Below are 26,538 nucleotides of genomic sequence, written 5' to 3' on the forward strand. Positions count from 1 at the left end.
GGCAGAGTGTTACGAGCTGAATTGGCTCACTGGTTCAGGCTGAAGGAGTCTGGGACAGCGGAGCTCAAGTCCTGACCGCAGGCGGTCAAAGGAAATAAACCCACGCATCAGGTTGGATGGAGGCTGCTGCTGGCAGAGCATCTCCAACCTGGGACACCAGTGCCCTGATAACCATGACATTCTCCCCAAGCCCATTCAGCCTCACAGCCTGCTTCTGGCACCGCACAGCACCGAACACGACCAAAACACAGAAGACAATGCAGAAAAATCAAAAGGAAACGTTCCCTTTTGGATCCCTTGGTACTTCTGCACGGGGAATGTGATTAGACTGTCCTTATCTTGGTGGGAACAGTTGTTAGCAATAATGAAATCATCCAGTCTTTTTTCTTTTTGAAATCCAGCCACATCCTTTGGCTCCAGGAAATCGGGGCAGTGACATGTGCTGTTTTCATAAAAAGCCACAAGACAAACATACTTCATTGCAATAAATTCCCTTCCCTCAAGTGAAGAGCGGAGGAGAGAGATTTCAAGGACAAGAAAAGTTGCAGCCAAAAGAAGGGGCTGAGCTGAACTTCTGCCCATCTGACACTCCAAGAAGTTGGCTCTTGACAATCTGAAGAAGGTTGGATGATGACACCACTTGTTGCTTTCTCCTCCCTCTCCACGCTTGCTGCCTCTGCCTCAGCTCCCGTGATGGTAATTGGAATCACCCGTTGAATTCCCACACTAATGCGGAGTCCAAAATGACTCCGTGCCGGGAAAGCCCAGCCTCTGGAGGATGGCCACTCCTTCCCCACATCGGCCAAGAGTCCAGAGAGGACTCAAGCCAAAAGCTCCACGTTGTTCTCCCAACAGAGATCCACAGTCAGCTTCAAGTCAGGAATACGTGTGCTCGGTTGTACATCTCACCAAACCTCGAGCTTCATCCCCACCTCATCCTCCCTCGGTTCTTTCACCAATTGCTTTCAGATCCAGACCAAGACTCAAATTCCCTGCTGGGTGCTCCTCATGTCAAGCATCTCCAAGGACTTGGGCATCCCAAAAAGAGCATTGCCACCCAGGCAGACAACACGTATTGTGACTTTGCACCCAAATTAACCAGGCGCCGTCCTCCTGTACCGTGCTGAGCTGCCTCCTAATTAGCAACATGCATTTTGCCATCCTCCCAGTATTTGGCTGAGTCTCCCCTTCCCTCTGCTCCTCACTTATTCTGTTCACTGAACTAATTGCTGAGCGCCTGCACCCTGGGTGTCTGCTGCTGTTGGAGAAGATTAGTATTTTTACAGAGGGGGAAAAAAAGATTAAGAAAAAAAGATTGTGTTTTTTTAAAGCAGATGAAAGGAGAGCCCAAGGAGATGTGCATTTGACTCTCAAACACGCTCCTTCAAGTCTCCCTCAGCAGTACTTAAAGGCGTTTCCAAAGCAAGACTTTATGAATGCTAAATGAACCCGGCGCCTTGTTCCCCTGCCACAAGAAAGGAAAAAAACTTATCTTTTATATACAATATTTCCTTTATGGCTGACACTGTGCATCATGCATTGCTACTACCCGACGCAAACACTAACCTTCACAAAGTCACAGGCTGGAGTGGTGACACCGCTGGGCAGGGGTTGAGGATCATGGCTGGATCCCACATATTGTGTCACCTGCTGCTTTCCAGAAAGGGCAAGGTGAGAAGAAGCCAAATGGGGACAAGTTGAAAGCCTGGCTTTCAGTCGCTGTGATCTTGGATGTCCTGGCCAAGTTTGGGATGTTGCTTGAGAAGTACCAGCCTCACTTCTCCAGGATGCTGCTCAGTCAAGAGAGATGCAGGTTGGGCAGGGGAAGGATGAACCAAGCAGGGAAAAGAGCAGCAGAAAAGACAAGGGAGAAAACCACACTACTGCTCATCCGGCCATGCAAACCATCTGTATCACCATCTCCGTGTCACTGACGGGTGCCGGCAGCATCCTCATTGGGGTGCCCAGCACCCAAACTCTCCAACTTCAGAAAGGACGAACAAAGAGCACACTGATGCATCGAGCATCCAAGCACCTCTGGCCATCTGCATCACCAAGTCAAGGCCACACGACACTCACAAATGGAGGCAACAGCACAAGGCAACGCCAAGACTGCCCACCACGCTTGCTGTAAGCCTGATCCAGAGCTCAGGCTCAACATCGGGGAGGATTTTCAGCAGGATCGCTACCTTTCCTTACCTGGGAAACGGGGGAGAAACGCATTTAACTTCCCACAAAACACCCTGGGCAGAAGCTGGTCCACGCTTTTAGGAAAACACCCACCCAAAGGAGGTCTTGGGAGATTTAATTAGCTACCGTCTGTGCTGTTTGAGCTTGTTAGGTGCTACATAACTGCTAAATATTATTATTATCTCCGCAGGTACAGCAGTTTGTTAGGGTAACGGTAGTGATTGACACTTCCCTGGCATCTTCCATCCCAACCAGATCCCGTATTACTCTATTATAAAACACTGTTCTGCCTTGATTCTCCATATGTCTCCAAACTGTCAACAGGATCATAACTGGCTCTGTGCTGCCAAAAGGAATAAAGGCACAAGCAGCTCATGCAAGATTCAGGGGACATATCAGAAGCTGAGCAAGGACCTGCTCGACTTCATGCTCAAGCATACAAGTTGCACAGGTATATATGTGGTATAAGTAGAGATATATGGGTTCTGCTTCAACACCAATGTAGACCAAAGCTGCAAGGAGTGGTCCTATAAGCCACCACAGCACCCAAAAACTTCCTCAGTCCATCCCTGGCCCCGCTGCTCCCACAACCCAACCAGCACTTTGAAAAATATATTCCAGGGACAGCAAAGCAAAGGGGCCACTGAGTGATTAATTGGAGACTATCAGTTTGGGATAGGTCTCTAAATTCTCATTAAGTCAGGTGCTGAGGCATCACACATTAATCCAGAGCATTTCCCCTTCGGCCCAAACAAATAAATAACTCTTGTATAATTTAGGGAGAACTGGGTGGAGCCATCTCTCCCACTCTCTGTCTCTTTCCAACTAACCAGTGAATAAAACATCGCCCGCAAATCTATTAGGCTAATTTTAAATCCTGACAATTTAGCAGCACTTCAGCAAGATAAGAGCCATTTATTAAAAGCCACAGTTCATTAAGCCAAATGCTGCTGGCGTATTTACTCAGAAAAACGGGGCTGGGCTCGGCTCTCACCAAGACCAGAACTCCCCAAAGGAGCAGAAGTGAACCTGTTTCACCCAAAAACAGAGAGGTCGGCATGAACCTGCGCCCACCCCAAACCCATGGGGGCTGCGGGTGTCTCCCAATGGAAGGCGCTGGATGTTGGGGCTGCCTCACCCCGTCTTGCTGAGCAATTTGTGACCATGAGGCAAGAATCATGGGATGTTCTACAGGTTTATTCCCCAGGGCTACAGAAAGTCTCCAGAAGCTCCATGCATTGCAGTAAACTTCTGCAGAGCTGCGGACCCCTCCAAAAGTGATCAAAATCAGAATCTGAATGGGACACACATCACTTTGGACATGTTACTATTAATGGCAAGCACAGATTGACTTGAGAAAGGGGACAACTGCTCCCGACACAAGCCAAAAGGCTATTTAAGAAGAGCTGTTGGTTGCCAAAAGCTACCAGATGGCACCCAGAGCTTTCCTTCCCCCAAGCTGCCACCCGACATCTCTGCTAAGTCCCCTCTATCACTGCATAGGCCCCCGAGGGTCTGGGGCTGTGACAGTGACAACAGATGCTTTGGGACACAAGGAAAAGGCTGGAGATTTGGGACAGAGGGCAAAGGCTGCAGCAGGAAGGAGAAAGAGATGGACTCACCCCGTGAGCAGCCCCGCTCTCTGAGAACGGAGATTATTGTTAACATTCACCAGGGATGAGTCTGATGCTCCATCCAAACCAAGATGCTGAGGGGATGCAACAACCACAACCCCGTAAAACTGAGCTATGCATGAGCCAAAGCAAACGTGCCCAACACAGACATGCCAAACACAACCTGGCAGAGCACGCGTGGCCCTCTTGAGCTCCGCATCAACATCCATGAGCTTATTCTACTGTTGCTGCGCGGTTCCTACCCAAGAGATGGAGCCGGGAGGGAGGGAATTGTGCCAGCATCACTGCGAGGAGCAGGCAGCAGAGGGCAGTGAAGAAATCCCATCTCAGAGACTTTGTGAGCCTAATTCATTCCAGCGGGAGACATCCAAGAGACTTTATCGAGTGCAATTGTCCCACTGCGCCTTTCACCTGCACACACTTGCAAGACAGTCTGGAGTCACTACAGAGTCTCCCTTTACAGTCAGAGCTGAAAGGAGCATTATAAAGGTGAATTAACATTTTAAAAGAATGTAAAAAACCCAGAACTGTTCTAATGATGATTAATGGGAAGCTATAAGGGAGGCCATGACCTCCTAGTGTCATTAAATGGATTGGCAGGTTTCTGAGCATTAATTATAAATAGCCACAGGAGTTCGAGTGCTTAGCAGAATGATGATAAATCCATGACACAGGCGGGGGGACAAGGAGTCAGGAGCAGAGGGGAACACGTGCCTGTGTGTGCATGCACACGGCTCAGCTCGCAAGGAAATACGGCTTTGCACGGCTGTTACGCGCAGAAAAGAGACAGAAAGCAAAAAAAAGGTGCAAATGAGCCTTGTCTGAGCACGCTTCTGCGTTTGGGTGGATAGAAGGATGGAGAAAGAGCAAGAAATGGGTAAATGATGAATTAGGCCCTGCCAGTCAATCACATTTTCTAAATGTTTTATATCCCAAAAGCTATAAAAGCAATATTCCTTTCTTGCCTTATTGGGGCCATTTCTGTAAGGCAATCACATCTGTTTCCTTGGGGATTTGAGCTGAACTGTGCCTTGGCTTTTTTTTTTCTTTTCCCTTTTTTTCCCTTCCCTTTATATTTACTCTCTCGCCTGCTACCAAAGAAGGGTCAGAGCATGCATACAAATAGGGAGGAGGACTGAAAAACAAACAACCCCCAACCAGTGGCCAGCGGTGACGAACAGAAAAGAAGTGGCTGCAAACTTCTGCGAATTCCCCAGCCCATTAGCAAAGAAATAGCTGCAATAATCAGGGGCCACTTGGATTTTGAATCAGTCAGCTCTTAGCGCTAATGTTTCCTTCGCTTTCATGTGCATTATTCTACATTTGCGTTGATATGATGGAGATCTGCATCCCGGGGCACTGCTCTGCATTACCTCGGATGTGCTGATCCAGCCAGCCAGCCTGGGCTTTGCAGCATCCAAGTGCTGCTCCCGCAAGAGCCCTTGGGGAGATACTCATGGATAAAAGCCCAAATCTTGCTCTGAAAAGCACAGGGACCCAGAGCTGCAGCCACAAAGTCCCAATATCCAGCTACAGTGCATTCCCATTGGGATCGGGATCCAAATTTCCTCCGGCACTTCTGCAAACTGCTGGTTCAGCTTCTGCCCGCTCGATGGGGAAGCAAAAGCACGGGCTAAAATCACCTCCACCGTAATTAAGCATATTCCTGTTTCTATTTACATGACCTCGCTGGGCTCTTCCAGGGGGAAGCATTATTTCAACTGATTGGAAAAGGGTGGAGAAGGAACAGGTTCTCCACGCAATTTTCTTCATATCCTATTAGCTGCAATACAATTACAGTGAATACATCAATTCTTACTCCCAGCAGCTCCTGGAAAAAGCCACCTATTAAAAGCTGGCTTATTAATGGAATTGTACATCCAGGATTAATCGGGCCACGTTGGCCATTTCCATTTCTCTACTCCACAAGTGCTTTTGTTTGCTTAATAGGCTGAAGTAACTTGAGAATGACACAACTTAGAGCTTCCCCCATTTGCTGTGCACATCGCCAGCGGATTTAATAGCACTTTCCTTTCTGGCACTGCTGTGGGATCAAACCTGGCACATCCCATCGGGGAAACCCACGCAACGGGGTGGGGAGGGGAACAAGGGGCTTTTTGCCTTTGGCAGGGCCAGCAAGGGGGGGATCTGGATTAATTTGAAGCTTTAAACCCCCCGGCAATTTGTAATATCAAAAAAACCAAGCGCCAAAGCCAGCAGGCTGGACCAGAGCCAGGCTGCACTGCAATAGCATCTCACGAGCGCTTCGAAAGCCTCCAGACTCCCCTAAAAGCTCAATTCCCCCCCAAACCAAGCACAGGGGGGTCCCTTCCAACCATCCCTGTCCCCTGGAAGCCTCATCAGGTGACAACCGTGGGACACCAGCCCCATTCCCGGCCATCGTCCCCACGGTTCGAAGCAAGAACTGCTGTCTCCCAGCACCGATATTCCTGCGGCAGCAAAGTCAATGCATATCGAAGCACGGTAATATAGTATGACTTCTCCCTTTAATGGAATTTTTCTAGCCCACTAGGAAAAAAAAGACTCCATTAGGCATACTACAAAGGCTTCTACTTATTAGTATTTTAGAACAGCGGCGAAAACATTTCTTGAATCTAATTATTGCTGACAAATATGAAAATTGAAATCAAAGTTAAATTTTCAGCTACAGTGCCTCATACGGCAGCAGCTCGCCCGCTCCCAACTATTGCATCAACACATTTATTGTGTTGAGAAGGCTGCGGAGATTGGGCCCCCCCGCCCCCTCCAGCCCACCCCTCCATCTTCGGAGGCATTAACTCTGACATATTCATCTCAACGGCCGCAGAAGTAACTTCATGTTCAGCAGGCGCACGCAATGGGAGAGCGGCTTGCAGGGGCTGAGGGAGGAGGGAATGGGGCTTCTTTTATTATTTCAAATGTATTTGTATTTATCTCTAACTTGGCTCTCCCAACCTGATCTCAAAAAGGAGTCGTCGGGTGATTTTAAATTCCTCAAAACAGGATCTGGAAGGGAGGGGAGAGTGGAGATGGGGGGAAGAATAATAATAATAAGAAAAAAGCGCCTTGTCAACATATTTCCTTTCTCCTACATCCCCCCAACATACTGTAAAAATCAATCCCCTTTGTCATTTTGCTCTGCTTGTGTGAATGTTTAATGGCTGTCGAGGGAGATAATGATTGCTGCTAGGAAATTCATTTCAGATTTGCTATTTATAAAGTACTTGGTGTTCAGGTGGGAAATTAACATAAGGAAGGGGGGGAAAAGGGACCGAATAGAGGGGAAAAAATAAAAGCAATAGAATTGCAGCAGGAGAAGAGGCTGAGAGGCTGCAGGGCTGGCTGGGGTGTCCCCAGGAGGATTCACATCCTCATCTCTCCCAGGCAAACACTTGCACATGGTGGGGACGGTGACGCTGGGGACATCACCAGCCAAAACCCTCCCACCCCAGACCCTCAGCCCTCCAGATTCATTACAAACCTCCCTCGAGTTGCGCCATCCTTCCCCACAGAGCCTGACAACCTGTTACCATGTGTTTTATAGATAGATATATATATATATATTTTTAAATCCCAAGGGAATTCCCGTCTGTAAACCAGCCGGATCCCGTACGGCAACGTGCGTTGCCATTGAGTTGCTAATTCCTCGTCTCAGAAGTTGCTTTGCACTTTCTGATTTTTTCAATAATAGGCTTGGTATGAATCCCTTAAGCTTCTGAAATAAGCTGAAAACCGCTTTTCTAGCCATTTACATAAACACAAGTGGATCAGAAGGAATAATCAGAGTTTATGCATTATTTGGGAGCTTTGGAGCCGGTCGCTAATGTGATGTCAGGTTTTGAAGCCCCAAACGCACAATGGGAAATGTTGATGTGCAGAAAAGCACTATGGAAGGTAAACAATAAATAATACAAATGTTTAAATGTTTGTCTTCGATGACAAGGCGGTTTTGGCTTCGCCACCACCCCGGTTTCCAATGGATCTTGCTCCTCGCCAGCCTTGGTCCAGAAAGGGCTTCATTAAGAGAGATGTCACTCACGCTAAACCCAAATTCACCTCTTGCCAACCAGCCCAGCCGCTCTCCCGAGCCTTGGCCCGCTATCAAAAACCCCGGTGCTGCCTTTAGGAATTGACTTTACAACACAAAAAAGCCTAATGCAGGCACTCTCTGATCTATAAATACCATCTGTCCTGCAAAAATGGAATAAAGCTAGAAAACAACCGAACCAACCCAGGAACTTAGTGCTATTCACCACAGAACTCCTACCAGACAATGGAGAAGAAAAAACCTAAATGGCGAGAGAATATTACAGTATTAATGAACCTTGCTTCGTTTCAAGTGCTTGTCACGCTTCCAACGAGGCGGGTCAGATTTGGCTTTCAAACCAGTTCTTTAAATCAAGAATGCTGTTTCTGGCAAAATCAAAACATTAGCAGAGGATCTGGTTTGAAGAAATAACAGTAAAAAATGTAACAAGGCTCGAGACTCCAGGCTCTTTTGATACCGCTGGAATGCAGCCTTCCGATTTCTTTCTTTTTGTTTGAAATCGCTTCACAACTTTGTACATAAAGCTTCTGCACGCTCAGAATCGCAACGAAAATGTTTCCAAAAAATCAATCCTTGTTTTTCTCAGAATTTACTTTCCCTGGGAATTTGAGACTGTTCTGTTCTATTCCACTTCGGAATAAATGAAAAAATAAAAACCCCACTCTGCTTCATTTCTAATATTACACAATTTCCTGTGGCATTTCTTATTTCTGAGCAGCTGTTGTCTCCCACCGCAAGTCACGGGAGGACGCAAAGCGGCCACATGGGCTGAGCATTTGTAGTGTTACCAACTCCTTACATCAGGGTTTCCCCATGCTTGGCGATGTACAATTCCATAGCAAGACCCTGTTTTCAAGGCAAACCCAGGTTAGATAGACCAGACACAAGAAGAAACATGGCCGGTGTCATTATGGAGTGTGTGGCCAAGCGAGGAAGGGCAAGGACCACGCAACGAGGCTGCAGGATGAGCAAAGGACGTGAGCTCAGGGAGTAAATCCAACCACCAGCAATTTACGGAGGTTGGGTTCCCAGGATCTCTTTTAGCTGCCCCTGATCAGTAAGCGAAGCACGCGGGAGGACGAGAAAGGAAAAAAAAAGGCAGAAGAGAGCATGCCAAGAACCCAGCGTTGCCTTTAGTTGGAACAGTCAACGGGACAAGGGGGTCAAAGGGCCAATTAATTTACAACCGCTTGCAGCATTGGACATATTAACTGTGAGAGCATAAAAAATCCATGATATCCTCCTTGGTGGGAGATAAAGGAGCACGGCAAAGGTGGCACCTCTGATTTATTATTAACCAAGAGCAAGGTATGAGCTTCGGGAAGGAGGAAGGTGGTTGGTGCCTCCAAATGCACTTGGAGGTGCACCAGCACCTACAAAAGGGCTCCAAGACCCCAGGGGATGCAGCGACAGAGAGCTCATCCTCTGCAAAGGTTTCATTCTGCCTACAAAAGCGACTAAAGGCATGGAAAGACCCATGTGCAGAGGTGAGGGATGCTGGCTGAAGATGGGAGGCAGCAGTACAGCTTGGATTTCTACTACAGAATCCAAAAAACCTGGCGCTTTGCGCATTTTGGCTCCTGTTCGGAACCAGGAGCTCAAGTCCAAGCTGCAGCTCCAAGCCTTTGCTGTGAACATCTGAGATTGGTCATGTTTGGGTCCCGCTGAGTCTAATGGGAGATTTGCCACCGCCCATCAAAGCAGCACAACCAGCAACACTGAAAAAACATCACATTTACCCTCTTGAAAGCTTTGCTGTAATAAGGCATCCATTAAAGTAGGAAACAAGCAAAGAAAATTTTGCCTTTTCCTGCTACTGCTGCAGTTGGAGAAGGAAAGACAGATGCAAAAGAGGGGTTTTTTTCTCATCCCCATGTCCAGAAAGATATTCCCCATGTGTCGGCTTGGCGCCCACCTCCACTGTCTGACTGCGATTGCCTGGGGAGCTCTCCCCTCCACCTCCACCATGGTTTATCACAGCAAACAGCAAGCCCTGCTTGTTAACTTAACCCAGATCTGTCAACTGATCAATTCTTTTCCCCATAGAGGTAAAATAAAATGGGGTAGGGAATCACAAATATGGATATTTTTAAGCAAAAGCAGCAAGAAAAATATGTCAAGCAGACATTTCCGATATTGTCTCAAAGCACAAGTTGGGGCTGGCACAAGAGGAAGACAGAAGAATCATAAACCAGGGTTACTATGATGGCCAAAATGCCTACATGGTAAGGAAAAACTAGTGTTTGCTGAGCACTAGGACATCCCCAAACTGACTGCAGCCCCCGGATCACCCAGCACTACCAAGTCATATAAACAGAGAAGGTCCCTACGATGCTGCAGAAATCTAGTTGAACCAGAATAGTATTTTGCCAAGCTCACAGCTGCCACCTGATCTCCACTTGTCAAACTCATGTTCGTCTCCTCTTGAATGGCCAATGAGTCCCATCCCAAACACAGGGATGAACCCTTGGTCATGCAGCCCAGGTCTGCTCTGCTGCCTCCTCACGTATCCCACTGCAGACAACCACAGCCACCTTCTTAATCCCTGCATTTTAAGGACAGTGAGCAGGTGCACGCCTTAAAACACGCTCCCCATGAAGCAGCAACACCCCACACACAGTAAAACCCCACGTGCAACGCTGCACAGAGCACCCGCAGCAAAGCCACCCACCAAACCACCATCCCAACCCAGCATCTCAGGTGCCAGCTCACAGTTTTGCACAACGCTTCCAAAAGCATCTTGCCGGTGGCAAAGGTCCGCCCGGGTTCCTGTTTGCTCTGCTGAGTCTTAAAAATGCGCCAATTAATCCCAGGTGGTGGCCTGATTTCTCCAGAGGTGCTGGGTACCTGCTTACAGCTTCACTTAAAATCAACAAGAATGACAGATGTTCAGCAACGCTGCAAATCAGGCCATTGAGTAACCAGAGCGCATTCCCCTCCTTTTATGTACTACATATAACTGGGTTATCTAATCATGTAGGTATTGATTATTACTGTTATTACCTATTAAATAGCTATTTTCTGCTGTTGGGGTGAATATCACATTTTATTGACCTGCACAGTAACTATTAACCACCACGAAGCCACGTCTAATATTTCCCCCAGGGAACAATAAATCTGGGTATTCACAGAAAGACGTCGATACACATAATTTTACTTATACACATTCATTAGCGCAATTACCTTCTTGCAGGAACTGCCAGAAGGTTTCCCTCCCACCTCTGCTGAGGAAAAGTCCTCTCGGGATGAACAACCCCAACCCCTGTTCCCAAATCCTGCCCTTCCTGATGGGAAGGAGCCAGTCGCTCCTCCCTATCAATGTGTCTCCAAGGCCAGATCCAGCCTTTTCATCACACATGAGCCTATAGCCCATGTTTAGGATTTATTTTCACCCCAGCCACATCGACTGAGTGAATAATTCCGATGAGGAACGCTCCCGCGTATGATGTTGACACATGCTATTATTTTACATACCTATTTCAGCTTGTGTGCTTATTAGAATAAGGTCTTTATGCTAATTTGTAAATCAAATTCCCATAATTCTTGGCTTACTGATGCTAAAGGCCCAGCTAAATCTTCTATGACCTTTTAGCCTGGTTAATCCCTTCACACACGGCTGAGTGAAGTGTTTTCTTCTCTCTCCCACTCCCAAGTGCTGGGGTGGGGTTTTTGCACAAGTTCCTCCATAAATCCAGGTGGGTGCGAGTCAGTGAGACCAAGCACACACCAAGACTTTGAAACATGGAAAGATGGAAGAGAAAATATTGCTGGGTGCTTAAATATGCTGCTATTTATAAAAAAATATCATACAGAAGAGATAGAGCAAACACAAGCATCCAAGTAAATGCCCCGACCTTGCTCTCTAGTACCAACACCCAGGAGCCTGGGGAACGGCAGCATCACCGTGCACAAAACCACGATGGACATTTCGGGGCTCAGAGGGCTCCTTCCCTATGGACACGACACCCAACAGCTCCCATTTTGGGGCCACATTCCCAAAAAACCCAACAGCGAATCTGCAGGATGTGGAGGACCTATGGATGTTTGCACAAATGCAGATGGTCAAGCACTTACGAATTATCCCACTTCACGCTCCACTTTACTCTCGAGCATCCTCACAAACCACTTTTTCTTATTGTTTGTTTGGTTGTAAATAGGTAAATGACCTGGAGTATTGATAAACTGCTGCAGAGGGCAGCACAGATCTCTTGAGCCATTTGTAGTAGATTTGTGCAAAACACAGTTTTCCTGCATGACAATAATTTTCGCATTTTCAAACACGAGCCAGCTCCACTTTTGTACACCAAGTGAGGGAGAAAAGTTCAAAATGAAAGAAAAATACTGTGAATATCGAAAGAGTTTATCAGCAGCGTGGTGCTACACTTCATATTTGCAATGCATAAAAACATATATATTACCTTTGGGGCTGAATGACCCCAAATTTCTCAAAACCCTCTTAGAAAGTTTTTGCTGAAAAGCAAGATTATTTTTGCTGCGTGGTTTGGGTTTTTTTCAATGCGTTTTTAATGACTCTTTTAAATACAATTATGCAAAATAACCCTCCTGGGGGGTGAATCGTTCCCTCTGAAAACTCAGTATAGCAAATATCTCCCAGCCCCCCAAAAAGCCCAAAGTTTCTGGTGCTGAATGCTGCCGTGTGCAATACTTTGCCCAGCAGCCCAGGGCTCTGCCCTGGTGCCCCAGATGAGGGTGCAACGTAGCTCCCTGCTCCCCCCACCCCAAGCGGTGACTCAGGGACTTCTGACACCCACATCAGCCTTTAACAAGGCACTGGGGTTAGGGGATTTTAGCTTGGGGAAGCAGCGCATCCTTCCCCACTGCTCTGCTACCGAGGAGAATTAAAGAAATACTAAAATAATAATAAAAAACTGTTTTCTGATGTGTAAGCTTTGATGGGAGCAGGGAGAGGAAGTATGAGAGAAGACCAGAGGCAGGGAATAAGACTGCAAGAAAGCCAAGTCAGGAGCCAAAAGCAAGCATTAAATACAAAAATTAATAATTAAAAAAAAAAAAAGCACAAATTCTAAGCGGGAGAAATGAGGAAAGCAAGGGCAGCTGTGCCCCCCTCCTGGGGATCCCCAGCCCTCCAACACCGCACAGAGACAGCAGCCGAGGGGGCCGGGGCTCCCATCCCCAGGAGAGCCCGCGGGATGCAGGGATGCAGGGATGCTCCATCCCGAGCAGCGCGAGCGGGAAGCAGCGACCCAGGGAGAAGGCGAGCGTGAGGAAGGCGAAGAGGAGCGATGCCTTGGCGTGTGATGTGCATGCTAAGCAGCCCGCGCCGGTCGATATGGCAAGGGTGGCTCTCCGCACAAGCGGGGGCCCAGTCTGCTCAGGAGAATGAAGTTCGAGGGGCAACGGTGGCTGGGTCATCTCCCCCCGCTCCGTCGGTGCACAGCAACCCCCCATCTGGCTCGGCAGCCCCCTGCCCCACACAAACAGGGGTCCCACACTCCCCCGAGCCCTGCTGCAGAGCATCTCTGCTGAAGAGGGGACCAGGCAGGGCTGGTTTGCGTCCCCCAAACGCTGTCCCCAACCCTCGGTGGGCAGTGGGGCAGTGCAGAGGTAGCTGGCTGCAGCTGCTGGCTGCTCTCCCATTCCCCAGAACGGGGGTGCATCCACACCCCCAGGGGTGACTGCATCCCCCGCCAAGCCCCGGGTACCCCCGGCGCTGGGCGCATCCCCGGGCACGGCGCAATGCAGCCCCCGGGCGCATCTTCCCTGCCCAGCCCGGTGCAGGATGCGGCCCCGTGTGCCCCCCCACCCCGAGGTAACCCCGCTCCCACAGCCCCTCCAGATGGCTGCGAGGAGACTAACGCGACCTGACAGGCTCGGCGCTCCCGGCCAGATGGGGCTGGCTCCTGCCTCCTCCTTTCCCCCCATTTTTCCCCTTGCTTTTTGCTCTATTTTTCTAATTTTCTTGCACAACTCCCCCCCTCCAGAAGCACCACCCCTCATGCTCGCCCGGGACAAGGACTTCCCAACTCCCCAGCCCGGCGGGGGCGGGCAGGAGCCGGGGATGCACCGAGTTTTTGGGACGACCTTGCAGACGGGTCCGGCAAATGCAAAGAGGGACCCCGACCCCCCAGCCTGTTGGATGCATCGCTCCTGCGGGAACTAAGTTGACATGACAGACTCGTTCGGCACCGGTTCCCCTCCCCAAAAAAACAATCAGCACAGTGGGTGCTGCGCCACGGGAGAAGTTCCCCCCCCAACGCGGTGCCCCGGGGGAAGGAGCACGAATTGGGAGATGCCGCCGTCTGGTACCCACACCCGCACCCCCGCAACTTCGCAACGGGCTGGGGACCCTCTCCCAGCGCTGCTCCCGTTCTGGGGGTGCTCCGCATCCCCTGAACCCCCCCCGGAGGGTGATGTCGTGGGGCCGAGCACCCCCCGCACGCCCCGGTTGCATCCCCCGCAGCATCCCCTACCTTGGAAGAGGAGGAGAGCGGCCATCCCGGCGAAGATCGCCCAAGAGACGGGGTGCTGCATTTTCGCCTGGGCCATGTTTCTACCGCGGGCTGCGTTTCTCTCTCTCCCCCTCCTTCCCCGCTCACTGCCTGGCGGGGAGAGCTTTAAAATCCAGCGTTTCCCGGAGCAAAGCGCAGGAAGAAGGGAGAGGGGGGGGGAGGAAAAGGAAGGAAAAAAAAAAAATGTACCGCAGGGTGGGGGAGGGGAAAAAACCCAAAAATAAAAAAAAAAAAAGGGGGGAAGGGGGGGAAAGGGGGGTCGGAAGGGGTTGCAAGGTGCGAGGGACAGGCGCTGCCGTGCCCGCCGCTCCGGCCCGCACACGCCGCCCGGCTGCAACACGCCGCCGGCCGCGCAGGCAGCGCAGCCCTCCCCCGCAACCGCTCATTGGCTGCGGGGGTGTCCCCCCCGGCATCACACACCCCCCCGGCAGCCCGACACCCCCGCCATCCCGAGCCCTACTCGGCATCCCGGCCGCTACTCAGCATCCCGACCCGCCCCCCGGCATCCCGAGCCCCACTCGGCATCCCGACCCCCTACCCAGCACCCCCAGTATCCCGACCCTCCCCGGCATCCCGACCCCCCTCTTCACCACCCCAACACCCCCCCGGCATCCTGACACCCTTGGCATCCCAACACCCCCAGCATCCCAATACCCTCTCAGCATCCCAATACCCTCTCAGCATCCCGACCCCCCTCAGCATCGCAAAACCCCTGGCATCCTCATCACCCCCCCGGCATCCCCTCAGCACTGCCCTTCCCCACCATGGAAATGGGGTGACACTACTCCCCGAGGTGACCCCCGCCCTCCCCAGGGTGACTGCAGCGGTGCCGTGACTCAGTTTCACCACCTGCGCAATGATGGGAGGGACACCCCCTCCCTGTATCGCCCACTGAAATGAAGGGGTGCACCCCCATCCCCTGATTTTGGGGGGGCTGGTGTCTGTGGGGAGAGCACCCCAGTGCTGTCCAAACAAACATCATCCTCCTACTGGGCTAATTCCCACATGGGAATTGTTCTAAAAGTAGATTTAATAGCAAATAATTCTTCAATTTGTAGCAGAAACCTTTGCACCCTGCTTAGATTTGTACATTCTCCCGTTAATTAAACTTCTTCCCACGTGCCAGTTTCTGGTGCCTATTTCACAACAACCAAAGCAAGACAGACCTTTCTTCCAACCCAGGATACCTAAAACCGCTACATCTGTCCATAGCGCAAACCAACATCAAGAGCATGACACCAACATGCCCACACAGAAAAGGTCCTCTAGAATAAAACCTTAACATTTTCTTCAGCCTTTGTCCAACACAGAGAATATTAGAGGCACTGAACCCCAAGACTCCGATTTGACACAACCTAAATAAATAATATCTTGTTAAATATTCATTATTTTCATTAGTGGTGAGTATATCTCATTATGTTACTTGAGGTGACTCACAGCCCTTTAAAACAACATTATAGGCAGAAAAATGACAAAGCAAAATAAAAAAAGATATCTTGGCTTTTTGTATATATTCCTCCTCAGAGGCTTCCAAAATCTGTGCTGTTCACTTTGTAATTCAGAGGAAGATTTGGCTGCAAACCCTTGGAAAATCCAGCTGCGTTTCTCTCTTCTCTCTGTCACTGCCGCCCAGAGAGACTCAGATCCAGGCCACCCGTTCTGCTGAGAGGAGCTGACAAATCACCCCGTCCCCCTTCCATAGTCCCACTGATAGATCTGGTGATGCTCAAACCCATCACTGCCCCGGCGACCTCCAGCTGATGCATTTTGGACGGAGAAACACTTGGAAAGGGGTCTGGATTCCTACCAGCATCGCATCACCTCATCCCCTCCGCTGCATCCCCATCAACACGAGGGGCTCAGGACAGCGTGAGATGCCACGCAGCGATTTTTCCCACCTTCCACAACGCTTTTGAGTTTGACCCCGGCTGCTGAGCTGGCTACCGCGCTTGGAGCAGCTGCAAGTGGTTGATTAGGTTAGTTTGGTTTATTGCCCACCCATTATGCTTCAAAAAACACAACTTCCCTGTCTATTTGCCTAAGCAGAGAGAACAGTTTGCAAGGAGGCCTTATGCAGTAGCTGCTTTTCCTACGGATTTGCTCTATGCATTATTAATTCACACGGCACTTGTTCTGAGCACGTCTATTTACCCGATGCACCAGAACAGCTCTTAAGGAGCCTTCGGCTCATGGCTTTGTGGAACATCAACTTTTCATGTTGAACAGCAGGTGATGTTCAACAAAATACTTTGCAATAAATGCCTAATATCCATTACGCTCGTACATATCTGTGTACCGGGCTGATGTGAATGCGCAGATAGCAGGGCTGTGCTCCCGAGATAGGGGACGGGGGGAACAAGTTATTCATTGGAAATCGCACATATCTATGGTGTCGAACAGGGACACCACGTCTCGACGCGCACCGAGCTGCGGAAGGCCATTTTTGGCAGAAATTTCTTCAAAAAAATTAAAATATATGTTCCCCCCGCCCCATATCTGAATAGAACATAATACAACCCCTTAGCTAGAAGTCTGCAGGGGAAACTAGAAAAAAAAGGTGACATGATGCTTTGAAACAAAACCCCTAACTGGCTCTAAAGGAAGCGTTGTGACCTTGCTGAACAGCACTGCATAATTTTTAATAGAGGTTTTTTGCTGGAACTGACATACTCCCAGGCGTGGTTTTATTCCACTAACATTTTTCCAGAGGGAAATGCCATGTTTCATTGGATTTTTTTTCATCATCCCTATATATACACACACCCCTATAATTATTAAATGCATTACAATAGGATTCACGAGCCTTTGATAAGATCCTGGTGCCATTCTGTTAGACTCTGTATGTACACCCGGTACAAAACAGTCCCTCCCTTGAGCTCTTGAAGTCAAAACAGAGGAAAAAAAGGTGTTGAGACAAGAGCAAATTACTTCTCGCTTTATGGCTAGAAAAAAAATAAGACTTATAAAGGTTCAGTCACTGCATGAGGTCAGGGAGGGAATTTCTGCATAAAAATGTCCCAGATCTGAAGGGCTGCAGGACCTGCCTGCTCCCTCTTGCAGTGTTTCCCCGTCCTACGTTACTTCTGCTCCGAGTTCCACCAGTGCAAGGGAAGAGTTAAGCGAACACTTCCACCAGCTCTATCGAATTATCAAAAATCATTTCTGTGCAAAATACCCTTTTTCTTAATGAGGGAAGGAGGAATTTGCGAAGCTTCTGCTCGATGCCCCAGCCCACGTCTGCGCACAAAAGCATCTCAGAACTCCCGTGCCCTTGCGTGCACAGGACACACGGAGCCAGACAGACGAGTGCCCACAGGCTTTGCTCCTTTAATTACAGCTCCTACGGGCGAGAAAGATAAGCCCAAGTGCAGTGACTTCATGGAGGGAGGAAGCCTATAAGTTATTCATAAGTTCAGGCTCAAGCTCCTCTCTTGCTTTCACTCCATGACACCTTCAAAACATATTATTCATCTATTTTCTCCTCCTCTGGGAAGAGAGATGGTAATTGTAGTAAATACATCACTGCCAAGGCATGGCGCACGGCGCTGGGGTAGGGATGCGAGGCAGTGGCCGCTCCCCAGACGTTTCGGGGTGCCCAGGATCCGTGAAGGACAATCCGCACGCTGCCCTGGGGATGCGAAGGCGCTGGGGGAAAAGCCTCCATCCTGCATCACCAAGTCACTCACCCCCAGCGCTTCCAGGTGGCAAAAATCAAACCTTACCACGTCACCTCCACATCATTTTGGATAAAAGCCCCCATCCCTTTTTAGCACAAGGCTTGCCTACATCCCCACTGAGCCCAGACCAGGACTGCCCATTCCCTTGGGTCACTGCGTCCCGTTTTCACTCCAACCTCATGGCATTTGGGGGCAAATTTTGGGCCCTGTTTCTGGCTTGCAGAAAAATAAGAAAAGCCACAATCAGCGGCAGCCCTGCCTGCAGAGAGCCTTTGGAAACAAGAGCCACAGCACAGAGGTTTTGTTTGCCCTCTCAAGGCTGTTCCAGACAGAATAAAGCACCTAATGCTACTGCCAACTGAAGCGGCTCTCCTTGAGCTCGAGAGGTTAGTTTTGCTGAATGCAACGACACGGATCCTCGTCTCGGCCCCACGGCACAGAGGATTTGTTGTACTCCAGTGCAAAAATAACCCCGAAAGCAACATCTACGGTCACACCAGGGAGGGGAGGGCGAAGGCATCGGTGTGAGGTGCCCGGGAGGAGGGAGACAGGGCGCGGATTTTATTTGTCCTCGATTCCCAAGGAGGTCATTTACCGCAGTGCCCCTGGCACTTCCCCAGCCCTTCCCAGCACATTTGATTCTTGTGAGTTTTCTTAATCTCATCTCCTTCATTGGTTATTGCTCCTCCAGTGCTGAACTCAGCAAGATCGCTTCTGTTTAGAGAAAGATTAGCGCCGAGTACATTAAACAGGGTAATGCCGCGAACTAAAGGGCGCTGGATCACCACCCCGGCTCCGAACACCCTCTAACATCCATTCCCAATACGGGAATGTGATCTTCATAGTAGAGGCAGCACTAAAAAAAATGGTGGATAAAGAAAAGGCTGTCTCAGGCTCGCAAAACCCCTGCCCAAGGAAGAGGCATCCTATGAGCCCCAAATTCCCTGAATTCCTCCCCAAAGCTGCACAGTGACTGAAATCCTGGCGGGGATGGGATGCACAGAGCGCCGTGCTTGGAAACCACGTCCTTGCCCAGCTCACAAGGACCCATCCATCTGCACTACCTAGAAAACAAAATTTTCCTCATTTCCAGCATGTTGCAACACAGGTGAAACACCAGGGTTTGACCAGGCAAGGTGCTAAGAGCCTCCGGAGAGATGCTCAATGACCACAAGCTGCTTCATTCCACTATCCCCCTTCATTTATACATTCCCTCAAATAAACCAGATTCCTCCTTATTCCGAAGACTTTGCAGGGATGTTTTCCAGCACCCACACATTGCCATGAGCCCCCGTCCCAACCAGGTTCTTATCACGGCTCGCCGCCTCCGCTCCCCTGCACTACAGTTGATTAAATGTCTATTTGCCTACGGATTACAAGGAGGCAACAAGTCCCCCCGGGGAAGAGGCACCATTGCATGGGTAAAGACTCTGCAAACAGATGGCTCGAGGAGATAGAGGATGTTTACCACCTTGTGCGTGCTTCTGGGCTTGAGGGTGACACAGCCCTGGCACATCCCTATGTTTATTTTCATTTTGTTTAACTCATCAAGCTCTCTCCACCCTCCCTGGGACTTGGAGAGCGAAGACAAAGCCTCAGCCAGCTGCCCGGCTCTGGCCTGGGTGGTGTTGCAAGACACACCGGTATTGAAACACCTGCCCGCCTCCAGCAAACTCACCAGGAGCTGGGAACATGTGGGAAGCCACCAGATGCTCTTTATTGACCAATATTCTTAATTCTGGAAGAACCATCCTCATTGCAGCAGAGGTGATGCCTTCTCTGCAGTGGTCAAACTATTTGACTTTCAAGAGCCCTTGTGACACCTCCAAATCCAGCCCAACCTCTAATTATTAATACCAGTCGATCCTTGGAAGGATCAAACACAAGAGCCTTTATACTCCGGAGTTTTGCACGTTACAAAACACCCTCTGTGATGGAAGTGCCATTTGAGACCCCGCAGACTGTCTAAGGGTTTATTTTCCATCCAATTCATGTCTCCCACTCTCCAAAAAAGAAGCCCAGGTAAGCCAGCCCTGGGAAGAACAAGATTTACTTTAACCTGAATTTGCAATTTTAGCCTCTCCTGCTCATCCTCCTGCCCCAAACTCATTGCATTCCCCGCATGCTCCTTTTCCTTCTCCCCCCACCCCAGCCTGTTAAAGCTCGTGGTGTTATACAGTAGGCTCAAAGCACATTTAAGATTAGTTCTGTAACCTGCCCAGCCAAGTCAGAAAATTGAACATAGTAGAAAAAGAAAGGAAAGGAGCCAGCTCTTGTCAGGAGTGTGGTAGTACAAGGAAGTAATTTTTCTCTCCCCGTTTCAGTTGGACGTTGGTGTTTATGTCCGCGCTAGACGCTGAGTCCTTTCTTCTCCATCGTGCAGCTGTAGCATCGGTAAATTGGAGAGGGGAGGCACGGGGGGGGAAGGCAATAGCGATTGAAATTGGATCCTATTGAATTTTCAATAGGACACCAAAATATATACGTGTTTCAGCACGCGCATGTACAGATATATAAGTCAATGGAGGAATCTCTGAATAGTCAGTTCCGAATAATTACAGTGGGGAGGAATCATTGGAATAATTAGCAGTTGCTACCAGAACATTCAAGGAAATGAAATGCCTACTGCTGTTTATTAAACAGCGCTTTATTTTCGGTTTAGGGTGTTTGGGATGAAATTAGGTGGCAAGTACACAGCGTGATTGGAAAAGCCTGGTATCATTATGGTTGCTCGAGCCGCCTTGCTCATTCCCCCCATTATTTTTTCCCCTTTTTTCTGCTTTTCCTGGTTGTTTTCTTCCTCCATCCATTCCCTTCCAGCTGTGGCAGCCTCGGGAAGGGGCTCTCACGTAATTCTGATGCCACAGGAGGAAGAAAAGCGGTGTCAGTCCTCAGATGTCACCACCACACCAGCACTGAGGATGTCAGTTGGGATTATAGACCCCGATTTGGGCTGGCACTTGGAGAGCTGGTGACTAGGGGGTCACCCTCTATCAGCTGCAACTTGCCAAAGCTTTGAAGTCTGGAAGAGCACTCAGCCCATATTTGAAAAACAGGAAGATTCTGGAAGCTTGTGTTTTGGAATAAGTATTAATCTCTCAGCCTAACAGACATTTTCTGACACGGTTCTCAGCTTTGCAAAATAGGACATTAAAAAAAATGAGCAAAATAACCCCGTAACCCTCAGAAATGCACAGCCTGAGGTTGTTCCCAACGTCCCCACATTTGAGTCGGGGTCTGGAAGATTTGGATTTGGATCATGGTGGAGAGAAAAGTGGAAAGAGGGGCAGAATACAAGATGATGGTGAACGTAAATCCCCACATTCTTCACCTGCTCCGACCCGCTGTGCTGGAGCATAATGTAACCAGACGCGGATCGAGCGAGGAAGGAGAGATGAAGTTTTAAGAAGATGTGTATATGCACACGATTTAGATATCTCAAAAGATTTCCAGACTGTATTTCACATAATTCACATTTCTAAGCTTCTCCCTTCACGACGCAAGAGGTGAGCATAAATGAGACAGGTCAGAAGCCTCGTAAGCTTGAAACGTCTCCAAGTTTGCAAAACCGCTTTCAAAAAGCTTCCAGTTCTGGATTAAGCCGCGTTACCTAACGCCAGACGGATGAAACCACGCTCCCAAAAACCAACCGTGCGGGCAACTTCGCATCTCAGACACAGAACAAACCACCTTCAATGCTTTGGAAACAGATGTACAATGTTCAGACACAAATCATCTTGTAATCAGAAGGAAAAAATCAACCAAACAACAGAAAGAGTCCACCCTACCTCAGAGATGTCTTCTCCTCGAGATGATGCAGCCATCAGTGAATCGATGCATCCACAAGCCAGCCCTGCAATGAGAAGAGGATGCTCACTCACTCCAAGCACAGAGAATTCAACTGTTTCTTGCTGGTTTAGTTACTGGAGGTAGAAAATAAAGCAATTTCTAGCAATGTTTTATGAGCATAATGAAACGGCCTAAGGAGATGCACAGAAACCTTCCCCATCACACAATCCGGTCCTGGGCTGGAAAATGCAAACAAGAACACAGCAGTTTTTTGGGTTGATTATTTCTGGGGAGAACACGGTCTTCAAACACCGAGCATCCTCAGCCCGCACCGGGATCTGCAGACAAGGATGCAGGAGATGTGCTGGGCTGTGCAAACTAACAGAGCAGGGAATTCAGGCTCTGCCCCACTGAAAACAGGGATGCAAACCCATGAAAGCTATGGGGAAAATCACAGACTCGCTATTAAACACGGAGCTGAAGTAACACGCCGTTTCTTCACAGCTCTGCTACAACCCTCCATGCTAAATTGACTTATCCCTACCAACACTCTGCTATTCAGCGGCCTCTTTCTTTGCACCACCTCTGCTCTGCAGCAAAGCCAACTTCCAGCATTGAAAAAAAATAGAACTAAAAAGAAAAACCCCACAATGAAGCAAGCATCCAACACAATAAAAATAAATTAAAACCCCTAGAGGACACTGAGATGAGCTGTGGCTTCTTTTACTGCGTTTTCCAAGGTGCTGTTTAAACACAGACAGGAGAAGGTGCATAAATACATCAGCTCGGCCCCTCTGGCCTGCGGAAGCGTTGGCAGCGTACAAAAAAGCGACAGGAGCGGGGATAATTATACCTCTGGTAAACCACAGCCCACGGCCGGGTTATGTTCTGCTGCAGCTCGCCTGGCCCCACGCAATGGGCTTTTGGCCCCGACCTGGGGGATGCAAAACTACCGGGCAACACGCAATCTAATTCCCTTCTTCAATTATCCGCTGGTTGGTAAGAGGGGTCAAGCCTCTGAGGTGTGGGTTTTCTAACCCGGCTGCTGCAAAAACACCTTTCCCCACCAGCACCCCCAGAAGTTTTACATCTGAGCAAGAAAACAGCCAATATTTCCAGCTGGGACTGGTCTTTGATTCATTTTGCTGCCTAAGGTTGGGGGGATCATATGGGAGAGGGTGGTACGGCACATCATAGCCCCTTTCCTGCTCTCTTAAGGGATGCAATATTAATTTTCTCCGAGGAAGGCTGGCCTGCACGGTGTGCAGATTGCAAACAACGATAGCAAACACATCAGGAATGCAGTTTTTCTCCCCGTGTGCCAGATTTATGCCATTTTCCCCCCAAATGGCACAGCCAAGCCTCTGAGCAGCATCCCGGGCATTGTAGCTCCTGGCACAAGGAGCCACGTCGCGCTCAGGTGGTTTGTGGTTATTGATAAACTCCACAGGCTTTCTTTTCCAGCAAGGAGGGAGCAGCAGCTCCGGCTGCCAAGCAGACAAGCCCCTGTTTTCTGTGCGTTTCTGCTGCAGATACAGGTTCCTTCAGCTCCTTTCCCTGGTGACTGCACAACTTTGCAGGCATTACACCAGCTGGAGCTGCGTGGCGGCTGCTCCTTAAGTTATCCCCACTTGTTAAGACAGAAAATAATAATAGTAATAATAATAAAAAAAGACCTTTGTGTCTCCAGGTAGAAGCTTAATGCAAATTCTTCCCACCTGGGGAATCAGCCCACTCACAAAATGCAGAGTTTTGGGCAAATCGTGCTCCTGTCCTCCGTTAAGAGACGGACGAGTGCTTTGGGGACATCATGGGGGATGCACGCTTGGAAATTCATGTCACACGTGGCGATGGCATCATGTAGAGCATCTATGGGGAGGAAAAGCCACCGCTGCCCAGGACCGCAGCCGCCTCCTCCGCCCGTTCCCTCTAATGCGATAACGCTCGTCGTAATAAATATTGTGAAAAGTGAAAGTCTCCCTGGGGACCTCAGATCGCGGGCACAGGTGTTCGGGCCGTGGTAATTGGGTGACTCATTCATTAAAGGCAATGCAATTTAAAATCAATTACAGTTTTTAACACACAAAGCTTTCCCACCGCCCCATTTCTGGCCCAAGCCCAGCAGTAGCCAGGCTCTCCCTGTGCTTAGCGGGGCTATTTCTGCTGTGGAAAAGCTTAACACAGATCCTTCCTTTTCCCATCCCCTTAGTCCTGCTGGATTTTTAATTCTCTCAGTTTTGAAGAGGTTTTTTAAATTTTTATTCTAATATTCATGTTAAAAAGTAACTTTGAAAAAGGGTAGTTGGAGCAAATGGGAAGGGAAAAGTCGCAAGGATGGATTGAGTGATAAAAACCAACTCAGCCAAGGGACACTGAGAAACTCCTTAGTCTTGGGGTAAAGTGAAGTTTGATCAAAGCAGAAAATGCCAGGTGATTTCTCCTAACAGGGGAAAGACACAGCAATAACCAACAGCCAAAAGTTAAAGACAGACAAATTAAATACAGCCTAAATGTTTAGCAGCAAAGGTGATTAACCTTTAAAATCCACTACCAACGGCAGTCCTTGGATTCAGCATCTCCCGAGATCCTTAAATCAACCCTGAACACCTTTTTGGAAGATTTATGTTTGACAAACACAAAATCCTGGGCTCAGAGAAGAGGTATCTAATGACTTTCTGGGGCCTGTTTACATGATCTAAAAGTCCCTTCTGGCCCTAAATTCATTGCGCTGCTGCAGCTGATCCTCAATTGATCTTGGGAAGCACAATCCTGCACAGCCAACCCTGAATCAAACCCCAAAGCCTGTCATCGAACTGCTCGCCGTGTCTCTGCTATCGCGATCTCCTGCCCGAAATTCAAGCTGAACCAAACACAACGAAATGGGGAAAGTTTCAACCAAACCTTCTCCCTTTCTCCCTTCTCCTCCTGCCCGTTTGCAGTCGACTTTTGGTGAGAATAAAGCACAAAAAAGGGCGGTTGGAGAGATTGTTCTCAACAAGTGGCTTCTGGCTCCAGTTTTGCAATTCCAGCCAAGAAACAAATCGACCCAAGCGGTTGTCCTGGCTTTGCCAAGCACCCAAATCTGTTTGTACACGAGCAGATCTGTGCTCTCCAGTGTGGATGGGTCACTGGGACAGGTTGTCCTGCTCCTTGGGCAGCACAAGCAATGACAAAAAACACTTTAGAGCGGTGTCATTGCAACCGCGGTGGAAGTTTTGTGTACATAGAGGGAGAAATCATGCTCCCAGCCAGCAATATCATAGTGGCAAACATTTCCAGTGCCAAGGGCTGCTGTGGCTCCTTCTCTCTGCCTTTTCCTCTCCAAGATGATGTCCTTCATTTGCTCTTGCCCTGAGCAATCACGCTCTGTGATTACCAAAAGGCACCGGAGCTTTGAGCATTGCACCATATGAAAAAACACCCAGGGCTCTTGCACCACCTACAAACATGACTATGGGCTGGAAGATGGTGCCCAGGACATGTTGCACTGGGAGATGTGGGTTTAAAGCCCTCAAATCAAGCACAAATGTGCAGGAATGGTGTGTGGTTCTTACCTGCACATTAAGTGACTGCATCACTCTCCTTTTAATATTTCCCTTTGCTGCTCATTTATATCAGCAAGTGTTTCTAGTGCAGACCTGGTTGCAAACTCCCCCCAGCTCTCTCCCTTTCAGCTCCAAGGTGTTGCCCTTCATTTGCTCTGGGTTCATTTTCTTTTCCAGCAAAGGACTTCCCAGTGAGTGGAAACACAGAGATTGAGCCTTTGCCTGGCTGGTCTGCACCGTGTGAGCAGCAAACGAGCAATAACCTGTAATTCAACGGCTCCTTCACCACGCACCGAGGCTGAAATCTCAATGGCAGCATCTTTCCACCAGTCCTATTAGCCCTGACGAACACCTTTCCCTGCCTTGGGTGCATTCCTCCTCGCGCTGCCCCTGCCCGAAGCTCCGCTCGCGCCCCCCGTGCTCCTGCAGCACATATAATAGGATCCCACCGCTCTCATTTCCAAGAAGCAAATACTCCCTCTGCTTGTTCTTGGCAGCACCGGAGGACAAAGGGAGCGATGTCTTCTCCACGGCGAGCTTGGAGGGGGCTGCGTTTACCCGCGGCAGAGCTGGATGCGGGCCTGAAGTCAGCAGCATCGCTCTGATCGCAGCGCAATCAGAAACGGTGCTTTTGGACTCCCAACAAAGTCACAGGCTGCCCGCAGCAGCACCAAAATACTTGTGTTTTTGGGATGTGATGCTGTTACGCACCCACAGTACCCGGTAAAGCCTCAACAAGCCTCCCAAAAACCAGCATCCCCCTTGGGCTGCCGATTTGTCCTTTGCCCAGGGATGCAGCCCTGGTCCCCCACCGGCAGCAGCTCCGATGGAGCAAACTGCAGGCCAAGGCAATCTGGAAGCAACACCTGACTCCTGCCTGTTTTGAGCGGCTTTCAGGCAATTTTCTGGCTCCAAGAAAACAAAAACCCAAACAAACAGGGGAGGACTTGGCTTCTCCAGCACAGAGGGAAACGCGAAGTCAGAAGGAAATAAAAACAATACATATTTGCATTCTTTTTCCCTTCCCAGCTGTAGGGCAGGGGATGAGATGCCCCTGCAAAGGAACAAAAATCCCCCCACCAAAACCCGCAAGGAAAGGCAGAGCTGGCAGGGGAGCCGCTCGCCGGCCGCCTGCTGAACGCACCGTAAAGGGGTAAATTAAAT

At 49.3% G+C, this 26,538-nt stretch overlaps 1 protein-coding gene across 1 annotated transcript in view; it reads right to left on the reverse strand.

The window, feature by feature from the left end:
- The window catches only part of LOC136111373 (protein CEPU-1), a 283,780-nt gene extending 269,059 nt beyond the window's left edge, over positions 1-14,721 (reverse strand). Inside the window, exon 1 of the mRNA XM_065855510.2 lies at positions 14,325-14,721. Within this exon, the coding sequence (XP_065711582.1) occupies positions 14,325-14,400 (76 nt within the window). The 5' untranslated portion in view covers positions 14,401-14,721. The remainder of the gene's footprint in view (positions 1-14,324) is intronic.
- Between the last annotated feature and the right edge of the window lie 11,817 nt (positions 14,722-26,538).

This window comes from Patagioenas fasciata, chromosome 24 (assembly GCF_037038585.1).
Source record: "Patagioenas fasciata isolate bPatFas1 chromosome 24, bPatFas1.hap1, whole genome shotgun sequence".
NCBI lineage: Eukaryota > Metazoa > Chordata > Aves > Columbiformes > Columbidae > Patagioenas > Patagioenas fasciata.